The sequence below is a fragment of the Lynx rufus genome, unplaced genomic scaffold, assembly GCF_022079265.1.
Source record: "Lynx rufus isolate CCGP_SWC_20201006 ecotype Redwood Valley unplaced genomic scaffold, mLynRuf1.p SCAF_1, whole genome shotgun sequence".
NCBI lineage: Eukaryota > Metazoa > Chordata > Mammalia > Carnivora > Felidae > Lynx > Lynx rufus.
Window position 1 is genome coordinate 112,104,061 of NW_025814823.1, and position 20,987 is coordinate 112,125,047.

General features: G+C 52.0%; 1 protein-coding gene across 1 annotated transcript; it reads right to left on the reverse strand.

Annotated features, from left to right (window-relative positions):
- Positions 1–2,730: 2,730 nt before the first annotated feature.
- TIFAB (TIFA inhibitor) lies at positions 2,731–6,662 on the reverse strand. The gene is made up of 2 exons (XM_047096578.1): positions 6,525–6,662; positions 2,731–3,869 (listed from the first exon to the last, which is right to left on the reverse strand). The coding sequence occupies exons 1-2, from the start codon at positions 6,563–6,565 to the stop codon at positions 3,266–3,268; spliced, it is 645 nt and encodes a 214-aa protein (XP_046952534.1). The 5' UTR covers positions 6,566–6,662; the 3' UTR covers positions 2,731–3,265.
- Positions 6,663–20,987: the final 14,325 nt, after the last annotated feature.

A 20,987-nucleotide genomic window follows, 5' to 3' on the forward strand; every position in this document is an offset into this window, starting at 1 on the left:
GTGATTTCTAGATTTCCGGACATGCCTTCAGAGAATCGTAGTGCTCTAGGGCTACCTGTTGTAGCCCTTTGTAGCAGACGTACGCATGTGTGTCTATGCTGAGTGTATGTGTCAACCCGCATTCAATTCATTCCACCGAATTGGACAGTGAAAGCTTACTCTACTGAGTACCTACTATGCGCCAAGCACCACACTAGGTGCTTTATATGCACTGCTTCATTTTACCACCACCGCTGGCTGTCACTTTTCCCATTTTCCAGAAGAAGAAACAGAGGCACAGGGACATTCATTCACTTGTCCAAGGTCACAGAGCTAGTAACGGTGGAGTAGGAATTCCAACCCAGGCAGCACCCGATTGCAGAGCCCCGGCTTGGAGCCGCCCCAGCGGGTGGGCGTGGCCCGTGTCCGTTCGTGCACGTGCACCCCCTCGCCTCCGAGCACTGCCCTGTGTATGGGAGCTGAGAGAATGCAGAGGAGGTTTCTGGGAGGGTCTTTCCAACCTGCTCAGGCTGCCTGTGCAGGCCAAGTGTGCAAATGTAGGTGGGTGCAGGGACCTGGTGATTTAAATGGTTCTCTGGTCAAGAAAGATGGAATCTAGCACGGAGCGGAGCTTTGCTGCCCTGCAACCTGGTACGAGGCAAGCGGTGAGTTTTCCAAGGAGAGTTTGTGAATCAGCAGAGTCCGAAACAACGAGCCGGACGTGTCTGGGCTCCCTCCTGCCTCGTGTCTGGCAGGCATCCTGCAGCCTGCTGTACACTTCATCCTGGGGCCTGGAGGGACTCCCAGACACTTCCCTCTGAATCTCCCACTCCTCATGGGGGAGGTAACTCGTTTCCTCTCATAGACCCCCGGCGGCTAGGGTTTACTTTCTTCCGGGGGGGGGAGGGGACCCCTTGAGTGGTAGAGGTTCCGTGCTGGAGCAGGGGAGCTGCCCCCTGGGACTCTGGGGTAGCGTGCCACCAGCCAGCTTCCTCTTTTCTGCCTTTGAAATTCAGGTGTGGTCTCCAGGTTGTGGCTTCCCTGTTCTGTATTTGCTCCCTTATACACAGTTTGGTGAACGTTTTGGTCTCCGGAGGGATGATCGCTGCATTTTCAACCCGTGCATGAAATACAAAGGCAGCTCCAAAACAGTGGGCTTCATCAGACCGCCCAGCACACGGCTTCTTCTGCTTGCCAGCCCCGACCGTGTGTCTCCCATCCAACAAACTCTAAATATGGGCCTTCTGGTGCAAGGAACAGGTTAAAGCCCCCTCCTGACTGCCCACCAGGGCTGCAGCAAAGGCAAAATCCTTTATCAGGAAATCACAGACTGCAGGTGAGCCCTTGGGTACGGACCCATCACGTTCCCTCTGTCAGGTTTCATGATGGTATCTAGCCCTTCCTGAGTGCCTACTATGTGACAGATGCTTCACTATGAGCTCCTAAGACCGTCATAACATCACCAGTGAATGGTGACTGTTATCTTACCCACTTGCCGGAGGGGGAAATGGAGACCAAGAGCAGGCTAAGTCCCTGGCCCAACATCACACAGCCAGTAAGTGGCATGATATTGGGCAAGATACCTTTTCTAAGCCTCAGTTTCCCCAGGTGCACAATGTGTTAACACCACTGTCCATCTGAGTGTTTTGAGGATTCAGCTGGGCAAGGCACATAGCTCCTAGCAGAGGGCTAAGCACACGTAAGCACTCACCAGACATGGCCACTTAATGGTAGAACTAATGTTAACACCAGCCCGAAGAGAGAGAGAACACAATGTTTACAGCACCAAGAACAGGGGTGATCAAATAATTCAGTGATTAGTTCCTCAACAGGTGTCTTTCATGAGCCCAGGTAAGCTCTCTGGGGGCAGGGACTTTGTCAGCCTAGTTCACTGCGGGTTCCTGGGGCTTTGCATAGCATCTGGTGAAAGTTTGTTGAATAACTGAGTGAAGGACCATTTGGGGGCCCCCACATGCCATTCACAACATTGGACAGCCCCTTCTTCTTACAGCCCTTGCCCTCCTCTGCCTTTTGCTGTAATCTGAGTGTACTTGTCCTATTCCCCATTAGAAGGGAAGCTTCCCAAGCCAGGACAGGCCTGGTTCCTGCCCACTGCTGTCTTCCCCATGGAGAGGATGCTCAGAGAGTGCCTGGCAGACCAGCTGAATCTTCTTGCCAGGCTCAGTGTCTCCAATATCCTAGAGCATGGTCTAAGATGATGATGGCCATCTGAGTTTGTAGGTCCCTCCCTTCACGGCACGGGTGAACATTGTTTCTCAATGATGCTTGCAAGCCCCCACTGGGGAGTTGGAATGGAGATGATGTGGAGAGTAGGTACTTGTGCTCAGCCCCTCTGTTCACTGAGAAGTTGTCCCACCCTTAACCTGCATGGCTTACTAACTAGTCCCTTATATTGGAAAGACCACCCCACCCCCGTTGGTATATGACCCACTTTGAGTAAAATTACCGTTGAGCTGAATTTTACCACAACCTCTTCCCCCCACCCTCACTGACTTAGTCTTGAAAGATTTCTCTGCTCTGGGAAGCCACCTTTCCCTGGAGGTCTTGCCCTCCCATCAGCCAAGGCTTTGATCCAGAAATAACAGAGGGAGGGAGTGTGAGGATGACCGTGTGACAGTGAGTTTCCCGGCAGGCCCAGCCCCCAGCTCCCCGCCCCCAGGAAACCCTGAGCTCTGCCCACATCCTTTCCAGAAATGTGAGCCCCCACCTTTCCAATTTCCTCTTACACCTCTTCTGTATTTCCCGCCCCTGCCTCTGCGTGACAACGTGGCGTGCACGCACCCCGTCTGGCGATCAGGGAATCCTACTGGGCATGCCAGCTTAATGAAATACTTACAGTTTATTAAACACAGGCTTCCCTAAGCCCTGAGTGCCTGTGGGTATTAGAAAGCCCAAGGTAACCCCGAGCTACCACGAACGTAATTGGTACATGTGTCCATGCATTCCTCGTGCAACCTCAGACTCCAGCTCTTAAGCGGCTCACGAAATTAGCCACATAAAGTAACTCCTAGGCAGACAGGCCAGGGGAAACGTGGGGAAAGGCTGAGAGAGGCTCTCAGAAGCCCTCAGGGCCTCTAACGTATACAAAGTTCCCGTTCCTTTACGTAGCTGTAACCATGGAGGGTGCTCCCCCAGCCCAGGCTGTTCGTGTTTGCAGAATCTGTTCATTATTACCAGGCCCGTCTTGCTTGTCAGCCTCACATGATGTAGCTACAAGAGTTCAAGTTCTATTTCAGGTAAGCCTTGCTCTGGGCCGCTGGCGGGGCTAGCAGAGCATACTTTCTGAGGGCTCCTTCTGGAGCTGTGTTTCTGTTCCTCCTCCAGGGCTTGGATGGGAAGGGCCGTGGAGAAGCCCCCGGTGATCTGGAGCTTGCTGCCCCGAACTTGGGGGCGGCTGCTCCTGGGGTTTGCTTTCCCATTCATCAGTCTCCTCAGCCTGGGGCCTGTGAATCAGGGGCGAGGAGCTGAGATGGAAGCAGCAGACAAAGGCCTCCAGGGAGGTGCCTCGCTCTATGCGGACCACCATCTGGATGCCGGAGAAGGCAACCCTGTTGACCACGCTCAGTGGAACCTGCTCCAGGAACCTCAGAGTCAGCCCGTTGACCCACACACAGCCTTTGCGGCTCAGGGCCTTCAGGCAGAAGGCCAGGGGAGTGCCACCCTTCTCCCGGTAGGGCTCCAGCGACAGGTGTCTGCGGGAGAGGCACGGGAGCCGCAGCTGGAGGTGGGCGTCCGGGCCCCGCCCCACCAGCAGCGGGTTGGTGTCATGCTGCAGCTTCGGTGGGACGTTGGCAAAGGTGTCTGGGTCCTGCGTGGGGTGGTACAGGCTCACATGCAGGACCGTGAGGGGCTTCTCCGTGGATGGGAGCCTGGGAAGGATGGAACACAGACAGAGAAGTGTGGTTGGAGCCTGACACCTCTGTGACTCCCTGAACCTAGACATGCTTGCCCGGCTCAGGGGCCCTGGACCCCCTACAGCCCAACAGAGCAGAGCATGGAGTGTGGACACGGTCATCCTGCTCAAGCCAGGATAACACCGAGGCTCAAGCTGGTGTGGAAGTTCAGCCCCACTGGTTCTTTTTTTTTTTTAATATTTTTTAACGTTTATTCATTTTTGAGAGACAGAGACAGAGTGCGAGTGGGGGAGGGGCAGAGAGAGGGGGAGACACAGAATCCCAAGCAGGCTCCAGGCTCTGAGCTGTCAGCACAGAGCCCAACATGGGGCTCGAACCCGTGAATCATGAGATCATGACCTGAGCCAAAGTCGGACGCTTAACCGACTGAGCCACCCAGGCGCCCCTCAGCCCCACTGGTTCTAATCTCAGTGTCACCTTGATCATATTCTGTGAGTGGGCCTTACCACCCATCCACTCTGAGCTTTAGTTTTCTTTTCTGTACTGTCAGTATGCCCCTCCTTGTCTTTGTAAGGTATATGGGATACCAGCTTCTGCGGTGTGGTTATGGTGGTGGCCTACTGACATCTGGAGACAATCTGGCCCTGTCTTGGGGGGAGGGAAGAACAGACAGACAGGATACACCTTCCTTGTATCCAACTGTCACACAAAAATACCCTTGCTGGGCCCTTGTTTGAGCCAGGCACTGAGCAGCTGCTGGCAATGAGCACAGGCAACAGGAGAACAAGAACTTGATTTCCGGAACACCCAGCTGGGGGAGGAGACAGGTGCCTCTTGCATCAGGAATTATGGAGAGAGACAGAACAGGGAAGCCCAGTTGGCTCCTGGGGGAACCAGAAAGGCTCCCTGGAGACCCAGAGGATGAAGAAAAACAGCTAGCATGTTCCAAGTTGCTTCTATGGGCCTGGCCCCATGCCAAGTGTATTTTGGGCATGAATGTCTCACTATATGGGCAGAGGACAGATCCTGATGGAGAAGGTGGAGAGCCATGAGAGATGTCACTCAAGAACCAACAGGGGCTCACGGCGTCTGGATGGCTCAGTTGGTTGAGCACCTGACTTCGGCTCAGGTCACAATCTCACAGTTTGTGAGTTCGAGCCCCGTATCAGGCTCGCTCTGCTGCTCTCAGCACAGAGCCCTCTTCAGATGCTCTGTCCCCCCTCCCCCTCCCTAAGTCATGCATGCGCGCTCTCTCTCTTAAAAAAAAAAAAAAAAAAAAAAAAAAAAGAACTGACAGGGGCTGTGTGGAGGCCAAGTAATAAGGCGGCCACAGTGTGAATCTCACACATCCTTTGTTCCAGCAACTCCATCTCTGATCATTTGTCCTTTAGAATGTCACTGGCACATGCAGCAAGGCTACTTACAATAGCCGGCTTTGCTCCTGCATGCATTTGAGGAATATAAACTCTCTGGCACATCCCCCAACCCCATATGGCCCAGAACCTGCCAGAGCCTTCACTGGGAACCAGGGGATGAGTGGGTTGGAATAACTAATTGTACACTTTCTCGGCACCAGACTTTGCTTACAGGTTTTTCTCTGCTAAGAATGTATCCTCCATCCCAAACCCTGACCAAATACCGCTCCTCTTGAAAGGCCTGTTTCTAACGTGGCGTCTTCTATGTAGCTCTTTTCCTGTCTCTGCCCTCTGACCCTTTCTGGACACCGCCATTCAGTCCATCTTCTCATTACACGTCAGAATTATGTGGGTCCTCGTCCTGTCTTCCCTGAGCCCTTCTGCTCTGTCCCCTAGACTTCCCAGGGTCAGGCTGTGGTCTGAGCCGCCCTGTTGCCCAGTGTCCCATTGGCCTGTACAAACAGGGCCTGGCCACATGTGCCTAGGGGCACATTTGACAAATGGCTCAATGAAGACACGCTCACACAGGAAAATCATGTGAAACCAAGTTTAGGTACGCGGCAAATGTGAGCCTAGAGCTCAAGGGCTGTGTGTGGAGTGGCGGGGGGGGGGGGGGGGGTCGGGGGGGGCGGCTGGAATCCTGTCACAGGTGGTCTGAATCTGGGACCCTCCACCCCTTCTGCATTTTGGGTGAAGTAGGTTCATGGTGAAGACCTTCCACTCTGGCCCCTCAGGCCCCTCCCTTTTCCCTAAAGCACAGATATACACATGTCTCCATCCACAACCCGCTCTGGCCCCAGCCTGCAGGAGACCTCCTGACTACAAAAGACAAGCTGGGCCCGGAATGGCCAAGCGGTGTATCCAAGTCCTCAGGCCAGGCCAGAAACTCAGAGTTCACTTCTAGGACCCAATCTCACATCCCAGGGACCCTGAGAAAATCCCTCAGAAATGGGGGTTCACCGCTGCTCGTGAGACATTACTCTCTGCTCCACTGCGCGCTCCAGAGCCGACAGAAATCCCCCAGCAGCACAGAGCCCCGGAAGAGGCCCTCACATCTCCAGGACCCTCCAGTTGTTCTGGGGAAGCAGAACCCAGCCCTACCAATGCCGTCTCTGGGAGGAGACAGCAGGAAGACACTGAGATACGTGCCTGGTGAGTAGCCAGCAGGGGCTCTGCTCCCCACCTCCCCCCCCCCCCCCCCCCCGCCGCCGCGGGCCATCTCCCCTGGCTGTACATCAAGTCTCCCTCCACCTACCTTACCGCCAGGGGCACCTCTGGCTGTGACTCGGCAGCCATGAGCTCTCAGGAGCAAATGGGTCCTGGCCAGGGCAGGTCTGGCTTGGCACTTAAGGCTGCGGTTTGGGGATGTGATACGTCAGAGCATTCATCAGTTTTGCTGCTTTCTTCCTTTTTCCCATTAGGAAGGAAAATGTATGTGTGATTTCCCATTGCAGAAGTGCAAGCCTAGCGCTGAGTGGTTGAGAAACCGCAGCCTGGGATCCTTGCTAGCCCTGGACCCTGGGGGGTGGGGTTCCCCGCTGGGCTTCAGTACACTGCCTGGGTCTGCAGCCTGTCCCCAGGCACCCCGGGAGCTGTGTCCAGGGCACCATTCACTGGTGCTGCTACTCTTCTCTGCTGCCAACCGCAGGGGTGTGTGGGTGTGTGGGGTGAAGGCCTCCCAGGCTTTTTAGAAAGGAGAGGCTTTTTGAACAGAGAGCCAATGAGGGGAGCCCCCACTTATGTGGGAGAGTGTGAGGAGAGCGTTACAGATGGGCCGGCGGTGGCCAAGAGGGCTGTGGGTGACAGAGCAGTCCACTCAATATCTCGGGAAGGGCAGGGCCTCAGCGGATGGGGGTGAGGGCTGCTCATGGTGGGCAGCCTGTCCCACAGGACAGCAGAAAGGCCATCTTCTATGCTCACCCCTCCTGGGCTCTGCTGGCCTTCCAGAGCAGCATGGAAGAGACTGAGATAGATGCTTGCCCAGCACTGTGAGCCCCGGCCATCCTGGAAGTGACCCAGTGTCCACCGGTGTATTCATACTGCCTTCACTGTACCCCCCAAGCTGGCAAGAGACAGGTGCCCATGGTATACAGGGGGTAACGGGGGCCCTAAGAGAGGCAGTGCCTGGCCCAAGGCCCCAGAGTGCGTCAGCATATAATCCTTCCTCTTTTTCCCATCAAATCTGGGCTATCCTGGGGATTCTTGGGGGGTATCCAGGTGGGTAGTACAGCCCGCTGGTCTCCCAATCTGCCTCACTGTCCCCAACCCACAGCTTACTCTCCCCCCGAGAATGACCCTTGTAGCCCCTGAGAACTCAGCAGGCCACACTGTGGGGGCCAAGCCCCTCTGGGCACTATTCAGTGCTTCGTCTGCTTTATCTCTTCTGAGCATTTAGACTCTACTTGGTTGCTTAGTAACTAAGAAGGAAAATAGGAAAATCTCGAAACGGTCATCTGTCCCCATGTGTCCCAGCCAGTGTGACACAAGCACGAGGGCTCCCCCAGGAAACCAGGTCCTCCGGAGATGGGAACTGTATCTGCCCCTGGGGGGGGACCAACTGTTAACTCCAGGCTGCCTCCCTGGAGGCATCTTCTTCACTAGCTCTCTAAGCTCCAGCATGCACAGAGCTGGGCCAGGTGTGTGTGTGGGAGGCCTGTCCCCATGGGGATCCGCACAGAATATCAGCATTCCTGTCAGGAACCCAGGGCGGTGGGCAACAGGCAGAATCCGGGCAGGGGCTTTACTACCTCTTGCTCTGTGCAAGTCCTATCCCCTCTCTGGGTCTTAGTTTTCCTTCCTTGGGGATGGGACACCGCCTTCCCGTTGTACCCTGCAACCATGTCTCAGTGAGAGAAGGGCTCTGTCCACACTTCCAGCCCTGGCATGGGAGAGTAGGTGGGCAGAAGAGATGTGTTCATGGCCCCCTGTGCCCTCAGGACCTTGGTTCAGAGCATTCCCTAGCAAGAGAACTGAAACAGCCAGGGAATCCATCAGTATGAGGAAGTCTTGCCTGGGCTGTGTCTTCTGAAGGAGAACAGGAAGTCCTGTTCGTCACTGGCTGGCAGTCTCCTGAGGGGACAGCGAGAGCAGGGGGAGAGCAAGTGCTGGCTTCTCTCTACTTGGCCCCCTTGGCCAGGATGGCCTTCTCTAGTTGGTGTCGGGACCCCGAGGAGTGTACCTCAGTGAGCAAATGTCTCTGTCGTGTGCTCCTGGGAAAACTCAGGGACAGAACAACAGTTTCCAAGGCTTTCTACAGTGGCGGGCAAGCGAGAGTTCTGGGGTCACACAGGCTCTGGTGTGAGGCTTGGTTCCTTCTTATAGCAGGTGTGTGTGTGACCCCAAACAAGTTACCTGGCCTCTCTGAACCTGATTTCTGCTCTGTGAAATAAGGACAGTTTGTTGTGTGAGGGCTAAATGAGATAGGCGCCAAGTGCCCAAGACATGGTTCAGAGCTGGTACGTGAGGGCCGCTCATGGTAGAAGCCTTAACAGCAGAAGACCGTGAAGATGCACCTTGTGAGAGATGCTGGAGGAGCAGACTAACAGCCTGCACAAACCCCAAATTCTCAGAAGGCCAGGTTTTGCTTTAAAATTTCTTTTTTGATGTTTATTTATTTTTGAGACCGAGAGAGACAGAGCATGAACGGGGGAGCGTCAGAGAGAGGGAGACACAGAATCTGAAACAGGCTCCAGGCTCCGAGCTGCCAGCACAGAGCCTGACGCGGGGCTCGAACTCACAGACTGTGAGATCGTGACCCGAGTCGAAGTCGGACGCTTGACCGACTGAGCCACCCAGGCGCCCGGACCCAGGTTTTGCTTTAAAGGAACATAATTTTGGAATGCAATACCTAATTTGCACGCATTTAACATAAATTCCATTTTCAATGATAATGAAATTAAAAGGGCATGCTCCAGGAAGACTCTCCAAGTTATGGCCTGGGGCATGTGGCCCTAACACAGGAGGACAAGGTTACGTATTTGACAGATGAGGCAGCTGAGGCCCACAGCAATTAGTCAACTAGCCCCAGGGTCTCATATCTGAGAAGCGGCAGAACCAGGACTGGGACCCATTCCATGGCACTCTTGGGCCTGATCGTGAAGCTGCTGGGCCTCGAAGGTGGTATTCTCTGGAGTCCAGCTGTCCTGCCTTCTGCAAACGTGCTCCTGCCACCTGGCTGGCAGTGTGCTCGGGAGAGAGAGGCCGGCTTCCGGCAGCCGACCAAACTGTGCGGAGGCCACTCTACTGATGTCCCGGTGGCCTGTGGCCACCAGGTGGCAGCACCCACAAACCTAGTGGCCTGCTCTCCGAGGGGGAAGGAGAGGATGGGCAAAGCATGGGGAGTCATTCACCAGAGGACCTCAAAACTCATTGTGTGTGCATGGAGATAAAGCAGGAAACCAGCGCAGGAGGCCCCGTGGAGCAGTGGTCACAAGCACGGGTGCTGGGCCAGACAGGCTCAGAAGGGTAAGTAAACTGCCCACGGACACAGACTTAGTGCACAGCAAGGATGGGTGAGAAGCCGGGTTGGCTCCGGTAAAATGGAGTACCGCGGGTGCCCTCCAGGGAGGGGGGACAGCAGGAAAGGAAATGCATGCAATGCGCAGAGCCTAGGCCAGGACCTCATGCAGGGGAAGTGGACTATGGCCGCAGTTACCATGTCTGTTATGATTGTTACCATGTACCTACTGTTACTCTGATCTTGCCTGATTGCTCCCTGCCCCCACTGAGCTCTCCCGTAAGACAAAGAGCACCTGTAACTCATAGAGATAGGTGCTGTGAGGGGGGGTGGGCACAGAACCACGAACCTCCAGGAGGAGCATCTAACCTGCCAGGGGTGGGGGACACCTGGGAAGGCCTCCTGGAGGAGGGGACGCTTGTGCTGACTCTGTAGGGTGGGACGTGGGACGGTGCCTGGTGGAGGAAGGTGGGAGACCGTACCCAGTTTCCAGAGATGCGTCTGCCTCCCCCTGCCCCATGCTCTTGGCTAATAAGAAGGCTAACCACCAGGTGATGGTTGGTTAATGAGAGGGCTCACTGAATGAGTGACCAGGGTTTGTCCAGCGCTACCGGTCTCTTGGCCTGAGCCCCGGTGGGAAGCAGATGGCTATCGGGGTTGCCCTGATTGCTCGTTCCCTCTGTGTTCACTCCCAGAGTGCCGGCTGGGCCCCTTGCAGAGGCTGGGCGGGCCGGCAGACCTGGGTGGCCTCCTCCTGCTGAGAGCCAGAGACAGCGGGAAGGCCCTCGGGAACTGCCACCATTGCCACCCAGGCCCTCCCCCCCATTCCAGGGGCCACTACCAAGCCTGATTTCACTGATTTCACGATTGTGCTAAATGCTTAATATGTATCCATTTTACTTATTGTTAAATCCCATAATAAGGACTTACCTAAGAGCTAAATCCTGGAGCCCTGACCAGTGCCCGGAACAGGCCTGGGGATGGGGTGCCTGGGATTTCTGAGGCCTTCTTGGCTCTTACCTTGGGGTGGGGTGTTCAGAACACATGGAGCTGGTGCCTGTAGGCCCACCAGTTCCCTTACAGTTTGACCTATTTTTTCCCCACGGAACTAAGAGCCAGCCCTTAGGTTGCCTGGGGAGCAAGGGCTCAGGGAAGGAGGAGGCATCCTGGCTCTTAGCCAGCATGCACTCCCTCCACCTCCACCCACTGGATCCAAAGCAGCAAGGGTCCAAAAGGCAGAGAGAGAGCCCTCATAGGGAGCCAGCCTTGGCTTTCCTGTGGACATAATATGGGGCAAGTCGCTTTTCCTTTCTGGGCCTCAGTGTCCTCATCTGTAGAATGGGGATCATCATGCCTGCTCTTCATTTAACACTTCATTTAACACCGTCTTCATTTAACACTTTATGAGGGGTCAGCTTTCACTTGGTTGAAAGGACTTGCCTATGGCTGCTTTTCTGTTTCCATCAAGAACCCACGTTGAAGAAATACAGCTTGGTCTTATTTAGAGGATGCATCTGGCTTGGAAAGATGGCCTCAAACACAGCATAACACACATCAAACATGGCCTTTTTGTTTTTAATTAAGTGAGGTAAAAGCCTAGCATAAATACTTTTAACTAAAGTTTAGGAATAAAGTGTATTTTGAAATTAGCGTGTCTTCAAAGGCAGACTTTTAACATACCATGGGGGAAAAAAACTGTGGGAATTTAGGTGGTTTCTGGCGCCTAGAAACACTCCATGCAGATCTGATAGCAACCCAGGAGGGAGAAGAAAAAGAAAACTCTCCCTCTGCAAACAGTTATCTGCCTTTACATTGTGGTGAAGTGTACAATATATAAAAGTTACCACCTCAACCATTTTAAATGTGCAATTTACAGTGGTATGTATATTCACATTGCTGTGCACCTAATCTTAGAACCTTTTCATCTTGCAGAACTGCAACTCTAAACTCGTTACAAAACTCCCCCTCTTTCCAGCCCCTGGCAACCGCCAGTGTGTTTCTTTCTATGACTACTCTAGAGACCTCATATAAGTGGGATCGTACAGTAATTGTCCGTTTGTCACTGGTTTATTTCGTGTAACACGATGTCTTTAAGGCTCATCTATGTTGTAGCCTGTGTCAGAATTGCATCGCTTTTTAAGGCTGAACGATACTCCATTGTATCACTCCACCGAATACACCACATTTTGTTTATCCATCCATTTGTCCATGGATACTTGGGTTTCTCCCACCTTTTGGCTGTTGTGAATAATGCAACTCTGCACATGGTGTACAAATACCTGTTTGATTCCTTGCTTTCAATTCTTTTGGAAATCTACTCGGAAGGGGAACTCCTGGATCATCCGGTGATTTTATGTTTAATATTTTGAGCAACCACCATGGCGGCCATAGTGGCTGCACCAGTTTACGTTCCCCCCAACAATGCACAAGGATTTAGACTCCTCCGTATCGTTGCCAACATTTGTTATTTTCTGTTTTGTAAAAAATAGTAGCCATCCCAATGAACGTGAGGTGATAGCTCATTGAGGTTTTGATGTGCGTTTCCCTAATGATTGCTGATACTGAGTATCTTTTCATGTGCTGTTGGTCATTTGAACTGAACGTCTTCTTTAAAGAAATGTCTACTGGGGCGCCTGGGTGGCTCAGTCGGTTAAGCATCCGTCTTCAACTCAGGTCACGATCTCGCGGTCCGTGAGTTCCAGCCCCGCGTCGGGCTCTGGGCTGATGGCTCAGAGCCTGGAGCCTGCTTCCAATTCTGTGTCTCCCTCTCTCTCTGCCCTTCCCCCGTTCATGCTCTGTCTCTCTCTGTCTCAAAAATAAATAAAACGTTAAAAAAAATGAAAAAAAAATAAAGAAATGTCTACTTAGGTCCTTTGCCCATTTTTAAATTGAATTATTTTTTCCCATTATTGTAGGCATTGTTTTTTTTTCTTTCTTTTTTTGAGAGAGAGAGAAAGAGAGAGAGAGAGCGCGCAAGCAGGGGAAAGTGGCAGAGGGAGAGACAGAGGGAGAATCCTAAGCAGGCTCTACCCTCAGTGTAGAGCCTGACGTGGAGCTCGATCCCACAACCCTGGGATCATGACCTGAGCCGAATTCAAGAGTCAGACGCTCACTGGACTGCACCACCCAGACTCCCCCTGTACACTTTCTTTATATATTCTGGATATTAACCCTTATCAGATATAGGATTTACAAATACTCTCTCCCATCCCATAGGTTACCATTTCTCTCTGTTGATTGATCCTTTGATGCAGAGTTTTAAATTTTTATATAGTCCAGTGTACCTTTTTTTAATTTTTGCCTGTGGTTTTTACTATCATATCTAAGTCATCATTGCCAAATCCAGTGTCATAAAGATTTTCCTCCAAGAGCTGTGGGGTTTTAGCTCTAACGTTTAAATTTTTCATCCATTTTGAAATAATTTTTGTATACCACCTAAGGTCAAGGTCCAAATACATGTGGATGTGCAGCTTTCCTACAAAGTTATTTTTTTGTTGGAGGCGAGAGGGGCGGAGAGAGAGGGAGAGAGAGAATCCCAAGCAGGTTCCACACCCAGCACAGAGCTTGATGTGGGGCTCAACCGTGAGATCATGACCTGAACAGAAATCAAGAGTCGGACGCTTAACCGACTGAGCCACCCAGGCACCCCTACAAAGAGTTATTTTCAGATAAGATTTATGACTGATGGTGACAATGTACCGTATTTGACCATATGAGGCAACATAAAATATTTTACATACCTTGGTAACAATATAAAACAAAGTGCCTCCAAATTTACCTTGTAGTTTTTGTTAATTTTATGTTCCCATCTTTATGGCTGAACAGAAATACTCTTCATTTGGGATAAATAACATGCCACACTGTCAGCAGTACAGATTATTTTCTGACGATATAAGTCTCGCAGAGGTGTGAGTGGGAAAATCGGTGATGGCGGTGAGCTGCCAGGCTCCCGAGCCCACCATTTCCTGCCTGTAAACTGGGCCCCATGCCCTTGCTCTCTGCCCTTGCCTGATGCTCCTGGTGTCACAGATTTTAAGGGCAAGGGTTAGTGTTAGTGCTGTGTTTTTGTTACCACGGGCTTCTGCACAAAGCCATACCAGACAACCTCCACTTCACGGGTTTGGGTCCCAGACTCAGAGCCCATGAGGAGAATTCTGAGCCCCCAGTACGGTAGATTCACAAACCCCAGAGGTTCAAAGCATTTCAAAATTTTTGAGTTTGCTCATAATTTAAAACTCTTCCTAGAAAGTTGGTTGTCTAAACCGTTGGCTCATTCCCACAAGGAAAACTGGTCCCCACTGTGGGGACTGCCGCCAGGAGAGGAAGTTTGAGGGGACTGTGCTACCCACAAGTGGGGGTCCACTCACGTCTACCACCTCTGTCTACCCCCCTCAGGCCCCCGCCTGCACGTAGAATAGTTATCATGAGCTGGAGGAGGACCCAAGTTTCCTGGGGAAAGCCGCTAAATCATGGAGGTTTCTGATGCCAAGAAAAATAGGCTTGGCCCAACTCTGAGGCCGTGAACCTCAGATGCCACCTCAAGAGGCTGCCATCACCGTGGGCAGTGCCATCTGGCTTCATTTTGCCAAAACAAAGGCAAGGCCCTCCAGCAATTTCTGTGGATTTGTTTTGCAAAATTAAATTGTCTGCTTTTAATTCTCCTTTACCAGTTTAATACCTATTGGAATTTCAAACCCAGTGACATTCAGGAAACCCACTTTGGAGTTAGGTGTCAGATCCCACATGACCTGCATTTCAGCCTGGGACCAAAAAAAAAAAAAAAAAAAAAAGAGAGACACTATGGAAACTTCCAGGGAGCAGGGGCCTTGGCAGAGTGGGATGTCTAGGCTTTGCAGCTCCTGGACCACCCCAACGTGTAGACATGTTCTGAGTCCATAGGGACTATTCGCTGTCTCTCCACACCTGGAAACAGAACCAGGCTTCCCTGCTTCGGGACCCTACCCCGGCTCCAGAGCCAAGTTCCAGCTCGTGCTTTCTTTTTTTTTTTTTTTTATTACTATTATTTTTAATGTTTATTTATTTTTGAGACAGAGAAACACAGAGCACGAGCAGGGGAGGGGTAGAGGGAGGGGGAGACACAGAATCCGAAGCAGGCTCCAGGCTCTGAGCTGTCAGCCCAGAGCCTGATGAGGGGCTTGAACTCACGGACCATGAGATCATGACCTGAGCTGAAGTCGGACGCTTAACCGACTGGTGCCCCCAGACACCAGCTCATGCTTTCAAGTGGGCCTCCTGGACCTCTTCCTAAGAGGTCTGGGCCTGGGGGAGAATTGGCCTCCTCTGCACCCAGCCCTGCATAGGCTCTGTACTGGCCAAGCAAAGAGACAAACTCTACTTCGTGGGGATCCAGGCCAGTGCACAAGACAGACTCTTGGACACATACCAGCCGGAGGGACCAAGAAGAGCATCATGAGACCAAGGGAGTTTCAACAAGGTCCAAGACCAGCCTGGGGGCATAAGGAGGGCTTCCTCAAGCAGGTGATGCCAAGGCTGGGTCTTGAAGAAACAGTATGTGTCGGCTAAGTTAAGAAGGAGGAGCGGGTGTCCCAAGAGGAGGTCTTGCACAAGCAAAGTCTCCCTTGGAAAGTTCGAGAGAGCTGATGTCAGGAGAACCACAGAAGGAGTGGGCTACTTCCTCTGCCTCCGAACAAACACCTGGGGCTCTGCTATCATCACTGCTCGTAGCTACTCCTGCTCTTCCCCTCCAATCTCTCCCTTGACCCTGTCAAAGCCCCCAAGGCTGGTTGATGCGGCATATTGGCCTTCATCGCTTAGCTCATTGTCCTGTCTCTGCTGTGCTGTAGAATGTCCTGTTTATTAGGGTGCAGCCACAGCCCCTCATAAAGAACATGCAGTCACTGCCCCCCGGGACCAGGGGGGAAAGAGGCTGCAGTGTCCAGCTGGGAAGTCTGGATGGCTCCATGCCCAGGGGACGTGCTCAAGTTCATGGCTCGAGGGAGGAAGTTTCGTTTCTGAGGTTGTTTTCTCCAGTCTAGATATGCAACATTTCCCTGAACGTTCTAGCTCCATTCTGAGATGCAGGCTCACAGAGTGAAAGGCTTTGTGTTTGTCTTGTTTATATGCAACATTTTGAAAAAGTAATAGACTCACATAGTTCACAACCCTTGAAAAGATTAAAGGAAGCCGAGCGAAAAGTCTCTGTCACCCTTCCCATCGGGTAACTGCCTGTGTCCTGTGCATCCTTTCAGATATTCTTATTTTTTTAAATGTTTATTCATTTTTTGAGAGAGAGGGAGAGACAGAGCACAAGCAGGGGAGGGGGCAGAAAGAGAGGGGGACACAGAATCTGAAGCAGGCCCCAGGCTCTGAGCTGTCAGCACAGAGCCCGACGTGGGGCTCGAACCCACGAACCGTGAGATCGTGACCTGAGCCAAGACGGACACTCAGCTGACTGAGCCCCCCAGGCGCCCCTTTCCAGATATTCTTTATGCAGTTCCAAGCATGTATGAGTATACAGTCTGGCCATGCCCTCCTCTTTCCTAAACACTGCCTGGTGCCTTGCATTGTGGAGGTGTCCTTAAGACCAGCAGCTCACGTTCTCCCCAGCGGTTTCTCACTCTTAAAATTATTCTCCCTGTCCTATGATATTTCACACAACTAGCCCCAGCCACGACAACAAATATTTCATACCCTTCATGCATGACATTTTTCACATATGCTTTACAAATGTGCGTCTTCATTCCGAACCGAATGTCGTGGGAAATATGTCTTTTCCACATGGCCGCTACTATAATATAAAAAGCATTTTCCCCTTTCCCTCGGCCCCAGGGGGGCACTATATCATGAAAATGGAGAAGTGAAGAGAAAATGAGAAATCCTGCCTCCAGAGCTCTCTCTCCAAGCGGTTTGCCAGAGGCTCCCTGGGACCGTGTCACCTCCCGAAGCGTAAATCACCAACGAGGCCTCCGCTCAAGTTGTCACCCGGTGGCCTAGCGCGTGGCTATTTCTGTTTGGCGGCCATCGACTCAGAGCGTCCACGCTGTGTAAGTGTTGCCCTCTGCGTGTCTGCCTCCATGCCGGCTGCCAGCGGACCTGTTCCTAAGATGGGCATATGCTCCCCTCTGGGTTTCTACTTGAGGCCCAGGACCACTGTGGTTCAATCCTTCAAGGCAAACCCCGCTGCTGACGGGCTTGCTGCAGACCACGGGATGCCTCCAACACCTTTAAATAAAGCCCAGGGGTTTCTCTGCTCCACCTCGGCGGGCCTTTGAGAACCTCTAGTACAAGCCAGTATCTGGCCTGCCTGGAAACCTGGGAACCTGGCTAACAACCAGGGCCAGGGCTTGGCAAATGCCAGCCTCAGCCTGCCTTTCTTTCCCTCCCTTTCCTGTCCCTCTAACCCCCAACATGCGCGGGTTATGGATGAGTGTGGCTCAAAGAAGCAAGATTTCCCCCAGTTTCTTGCTCTGCGATACTTAATCTGGAAGCCCGATGCTAAGAACGTTTACGGTTTGTGAGTGCTAGGAGGCACTGTTGGGCAAGTTTTGTGTGCTCCAAAAAGGGTCTTGCTTGTATGTATGTATATATCTATATCTATGTCTATGTCTATGTCTGTGTCTATGTCTATATCTATATCTATATCTATATCTATATCTATATCTATATATTATGGACTTAAATTTTAGAGTAGTTTTAGGTTCATGGCAAAATTAAGCAGAAAATACAGACAGTTCCCACATACCCCTCGCCATGCCTCAACACACAGCCCCCTCCACTGTCAACATCCTGCACCAGGATGATATGTGTGTTGTAATCTCTGAATGTACCCCGACACGTCATCATCACTCAAAGCCCGTAGCTTACATAGGGTTCACTCTTGGGTTTGGAAAAATGTATAATGACGGGTAACACCATTACAGTCTGCTACAAAACACTTTCACGGCCCTAAAAAATCTCTGTGCTTGGGGCACCCGGGTGGCTCAGTTGGTTAAGCGTCCGACTCTTGATTTCCGCTCAGGTCATGATCTCAGGGTTTGTGACTTCGAGCCCTGCAATGAGTGAGCTCTGCGCTGACAGCACGGAACCTGCCGGGGATTCCCTCTGTCTCCCTCTCTCTCTCCGCCCCTCCCCTGCTCCCTCTCTCTCTCTCAAAAATAAATAACACCTCCCTCCCCTGTAAACTTTGGCAACCACGGATCTTTTTACTGTCTCTGTAGTTTTGCCTTTTCCAGAATGTCATATAGTCGGCATCAGGCAGTACATAGCCTTTTCAGACCAGCTTCTTTCGCTGAGTAATACGTATTTAAGATTCCTCTAGGCTTTTTCACGGCTTGATAACGCATGTCCTTTTTGTGCTGAATAACGCTCCATTGCTGGAACGTACCGTCATTTACTCATCCACTCACCCACTGAGGGGTGTCTTGGGTGCTTCCGATTTGGGGCAATTATGAGTAAAGCTGCTAGAGACCTCCCTGAGCAGGTTTTTGTGTGGACTTGAGTTTTCAACTCATCTGAGTATGCAGCAAGGAGCATGCCCGGCCGGATCCCTGGCTGTATATTTGGAGGACAGGACGCTCAGTGGGGGAGGCTGTCCCATACTCAGTCAGCTCACTGGGGCCCTAGCAGAGCCTCTCCTCTGTCAGGGCCAGAGCTCCCCCTACCTCACTTCTTCAGAGTCCACGTCCTGTCCCTCTGGGTGGCATCAGCCCAGTGCCTCTTAGCGTGGGTGGAGAGGCGCCGGGGAGATGTGAGTGAGCAGGACTGCATCTTTCCCCCTCCCTCCCTGTACTCCACAAGTTCAAGGGCCCGCGGGATGTTTTGGTATGAACTGAATTCCCCCCGCCCCCCAAACCAGCATTAAAAAAAAAATCCAGGGGTGCCTGGGTGGCGCAGTCGGTTAAGCGTCCGACTTCAGCCAGGTCACGATCTCGCGCTCCGTGAGTTCGAGCCCCGCGTCAGGCTCTGGGCTGACGGCTCAGAGCCTGGAGCCTGTTTCCGATTCTGTGTCTCCCTCTCTCTCTGCCCCTCCCCCCTTCATGCTGTGTCTCTCTCTGTCCCAAAAATAAATAAAAAACGTTGAAAAAAAAATTAAAAAAAAAATAAAAAAAAATCCAGAACACAACATTTCATTCATTTTTGGTATTTTCTGTCATTATTGGAATGACTGTCATGACTCTAGTTAGTTAGTTAAATATTTATTTTGAGAGAGACAGAGCACGAGCTGGGGAGGGGCAGAGAAAGAGGGCGACAGAGAATCCGAAGCAGGTTCCAGGTTCTGAGCTCTCAGCACAGAGCCCAACGCGGGGCTCGAACCCGTGAACCGGGAAATCATGACCTGAGCCAAAGTCGGACGCTTAACTGACTGAGACACCCAGGCACCCGTGTCATGACTCTTATTTAAGTGTTGCAAACACAGAGCCACATCGGCATTCAAATTGGTTATGGTGATTTACCTCAGGAGAATCACAGTCCCCCATGGAGCCCTAGGGAAGTCCTACCTTTCAGGTACCCCAGATGAGCCGAGCAACTAGGACTTTGCCCCTTCTGTCTCATGGATTCTCTGTCAAAGAAAAAACTGGCGACTATCGTTGGCCTGCAGAGTGTGGTATTTTAAACATTCTAGGTTGTCAACGTTTTAAAACTAGGGACCTGGAAGTATAAACCTTGCTTGTAGCTTCTCTTGAAAAGTCATAAAATGAGGCCACTGGGGCTGCTGTTCACCCTCGGGGTGAGCTGGGACTCGTCCCCGTTTGCCCAGCCACTCCCCCCCCGCCTCCCCCCCCCCCCCCCGCCGTGTGTCACTTACCTATTTTACGTTCTAGGCTCCTGTTGCCTTGAGTTTGCAGCTCTTAGGTGAAGTGTGTTCACTAAGATGCGATTTTTCTTCAGCAGTGAATCCCCAAAGGACCAAATAACAGAAATCATTGCCAAGTAGCAAAGCCTGAGAAGTGAGTGGGTGGCCTTTCTAGACTGGGGTGCTTTGGGGGTCCCTAGCTGTGCTGGTGTGTGCCACCAATGCTGTGAGCACTTTCCACACATTGACCAATTGGATTTCTTCAATAGGCCTATAAAGCCAGGACCGTTCTTGCCTTCATTCTACCAACGGGGAAAACTGAGGCAGAGGAGTTAAGTCTCGCATCCAAGATCACACAGGTGATAAACATGATGTCTTCGAAGTCTTGTGACCTTAACCACCCCACACACTGCCTCCTGATAAAGATACTGTGAGGGCTAAATGGGCCCCCTCAGGAAAGCGGGACCTAGCCCTTGGGAGTGGAGGGGAGCCCTGTAGGGTCTCCCAGGTCCCATGCAGGAAATGGGGGGCTCTTCAGGACTCAGGTCAGCCGCCTGTGAGGGAAATGATGGGAGGGCAGCTGGCTGGTGCCTGGACAAGACCTTCAAGCCCCCACTCCCCTCTTTGCCCTCAAAGCAGGCGGACCCACCTTTCCACTTGCCTGTGTACTTCATCCCAGTCTCAAGTGCTCTGAAGGGCTGTTACACACTGAGTGTTACCACACATTAAGTACTCTGCAGTCATTGTCTTATTTAACCCTCTTGATGACCATATAATGTCAGTCTGTTGCCCCCACTTTATGGAGGAGTAAACTGAGGCTTAGAGAGTTTCCCTCACTTGCCTGAAGTCACAGAGCTCGTCAGTGATAGAGCAGGCCGTGAACACCATCATAGACTGAGTGCTCAGTCCGCACCACTTCTCTCTCCAAAGCTTGCCCCTTGCTCCCGCCTTCCGCTCCGCCTCCTTGGTTGTGATTTCTGGCCCAGCTTCATCTCCAGCTCCCAGGTGGCCCCACAGCCCCTCCTCCCCTCTCTGAAACGTGGCCTGCCTTTACTCTTTCGTCTCCATTCATTCACCAACAGGATCCAGCTTCTCGTTGTCATGGTCAACTCTACCAACTTACTCATTTTCCATTTGATCCATCCATTTTTTTAAATGTTTATTTATTGATGTTCGTGGGGCGGGGGGAGGAGCAGTGAGAGAGAGAGGAATGATTCCGAGCAGACTCCGCGCTGTCAGCACAGAGCCTGATGTGGGGCTTGATCCCATAAACCATGAGATCATGACCTGAGCCGAAATCAAGAGTCAGATGCTTAACCAACTGAGGTCTGCATCAATTTTGAGAGAAACAATACAATTGCCTACTATGATTATGTTCTCATCTCTATCACCTTTTAATCCTTTTCATTTAGTCGAATTTTGCTTTACCTGTATCGAGACCAAGCTGTTAGGCACCCACACACTCCCCATTGATGCCCCGTTGCCTT

Bases quoted from the DNA above. Each gene is read 5' to 3' on its own strand.
- TIFAB (XM_047096578.1), bottom strand. From the start codon at position 6,565: ATGGCTGCCGAGTCACAGCCAGAGGTGCCCCTGGCGGTAAG. The intron at 3,870-6,524 runs GTAGGTGGAGGG...CATCCTTCCCAG, and splicing joins GAGGTGCCCCTGGCGGTAAG to GCTCCCATCCACGGAGAAGC.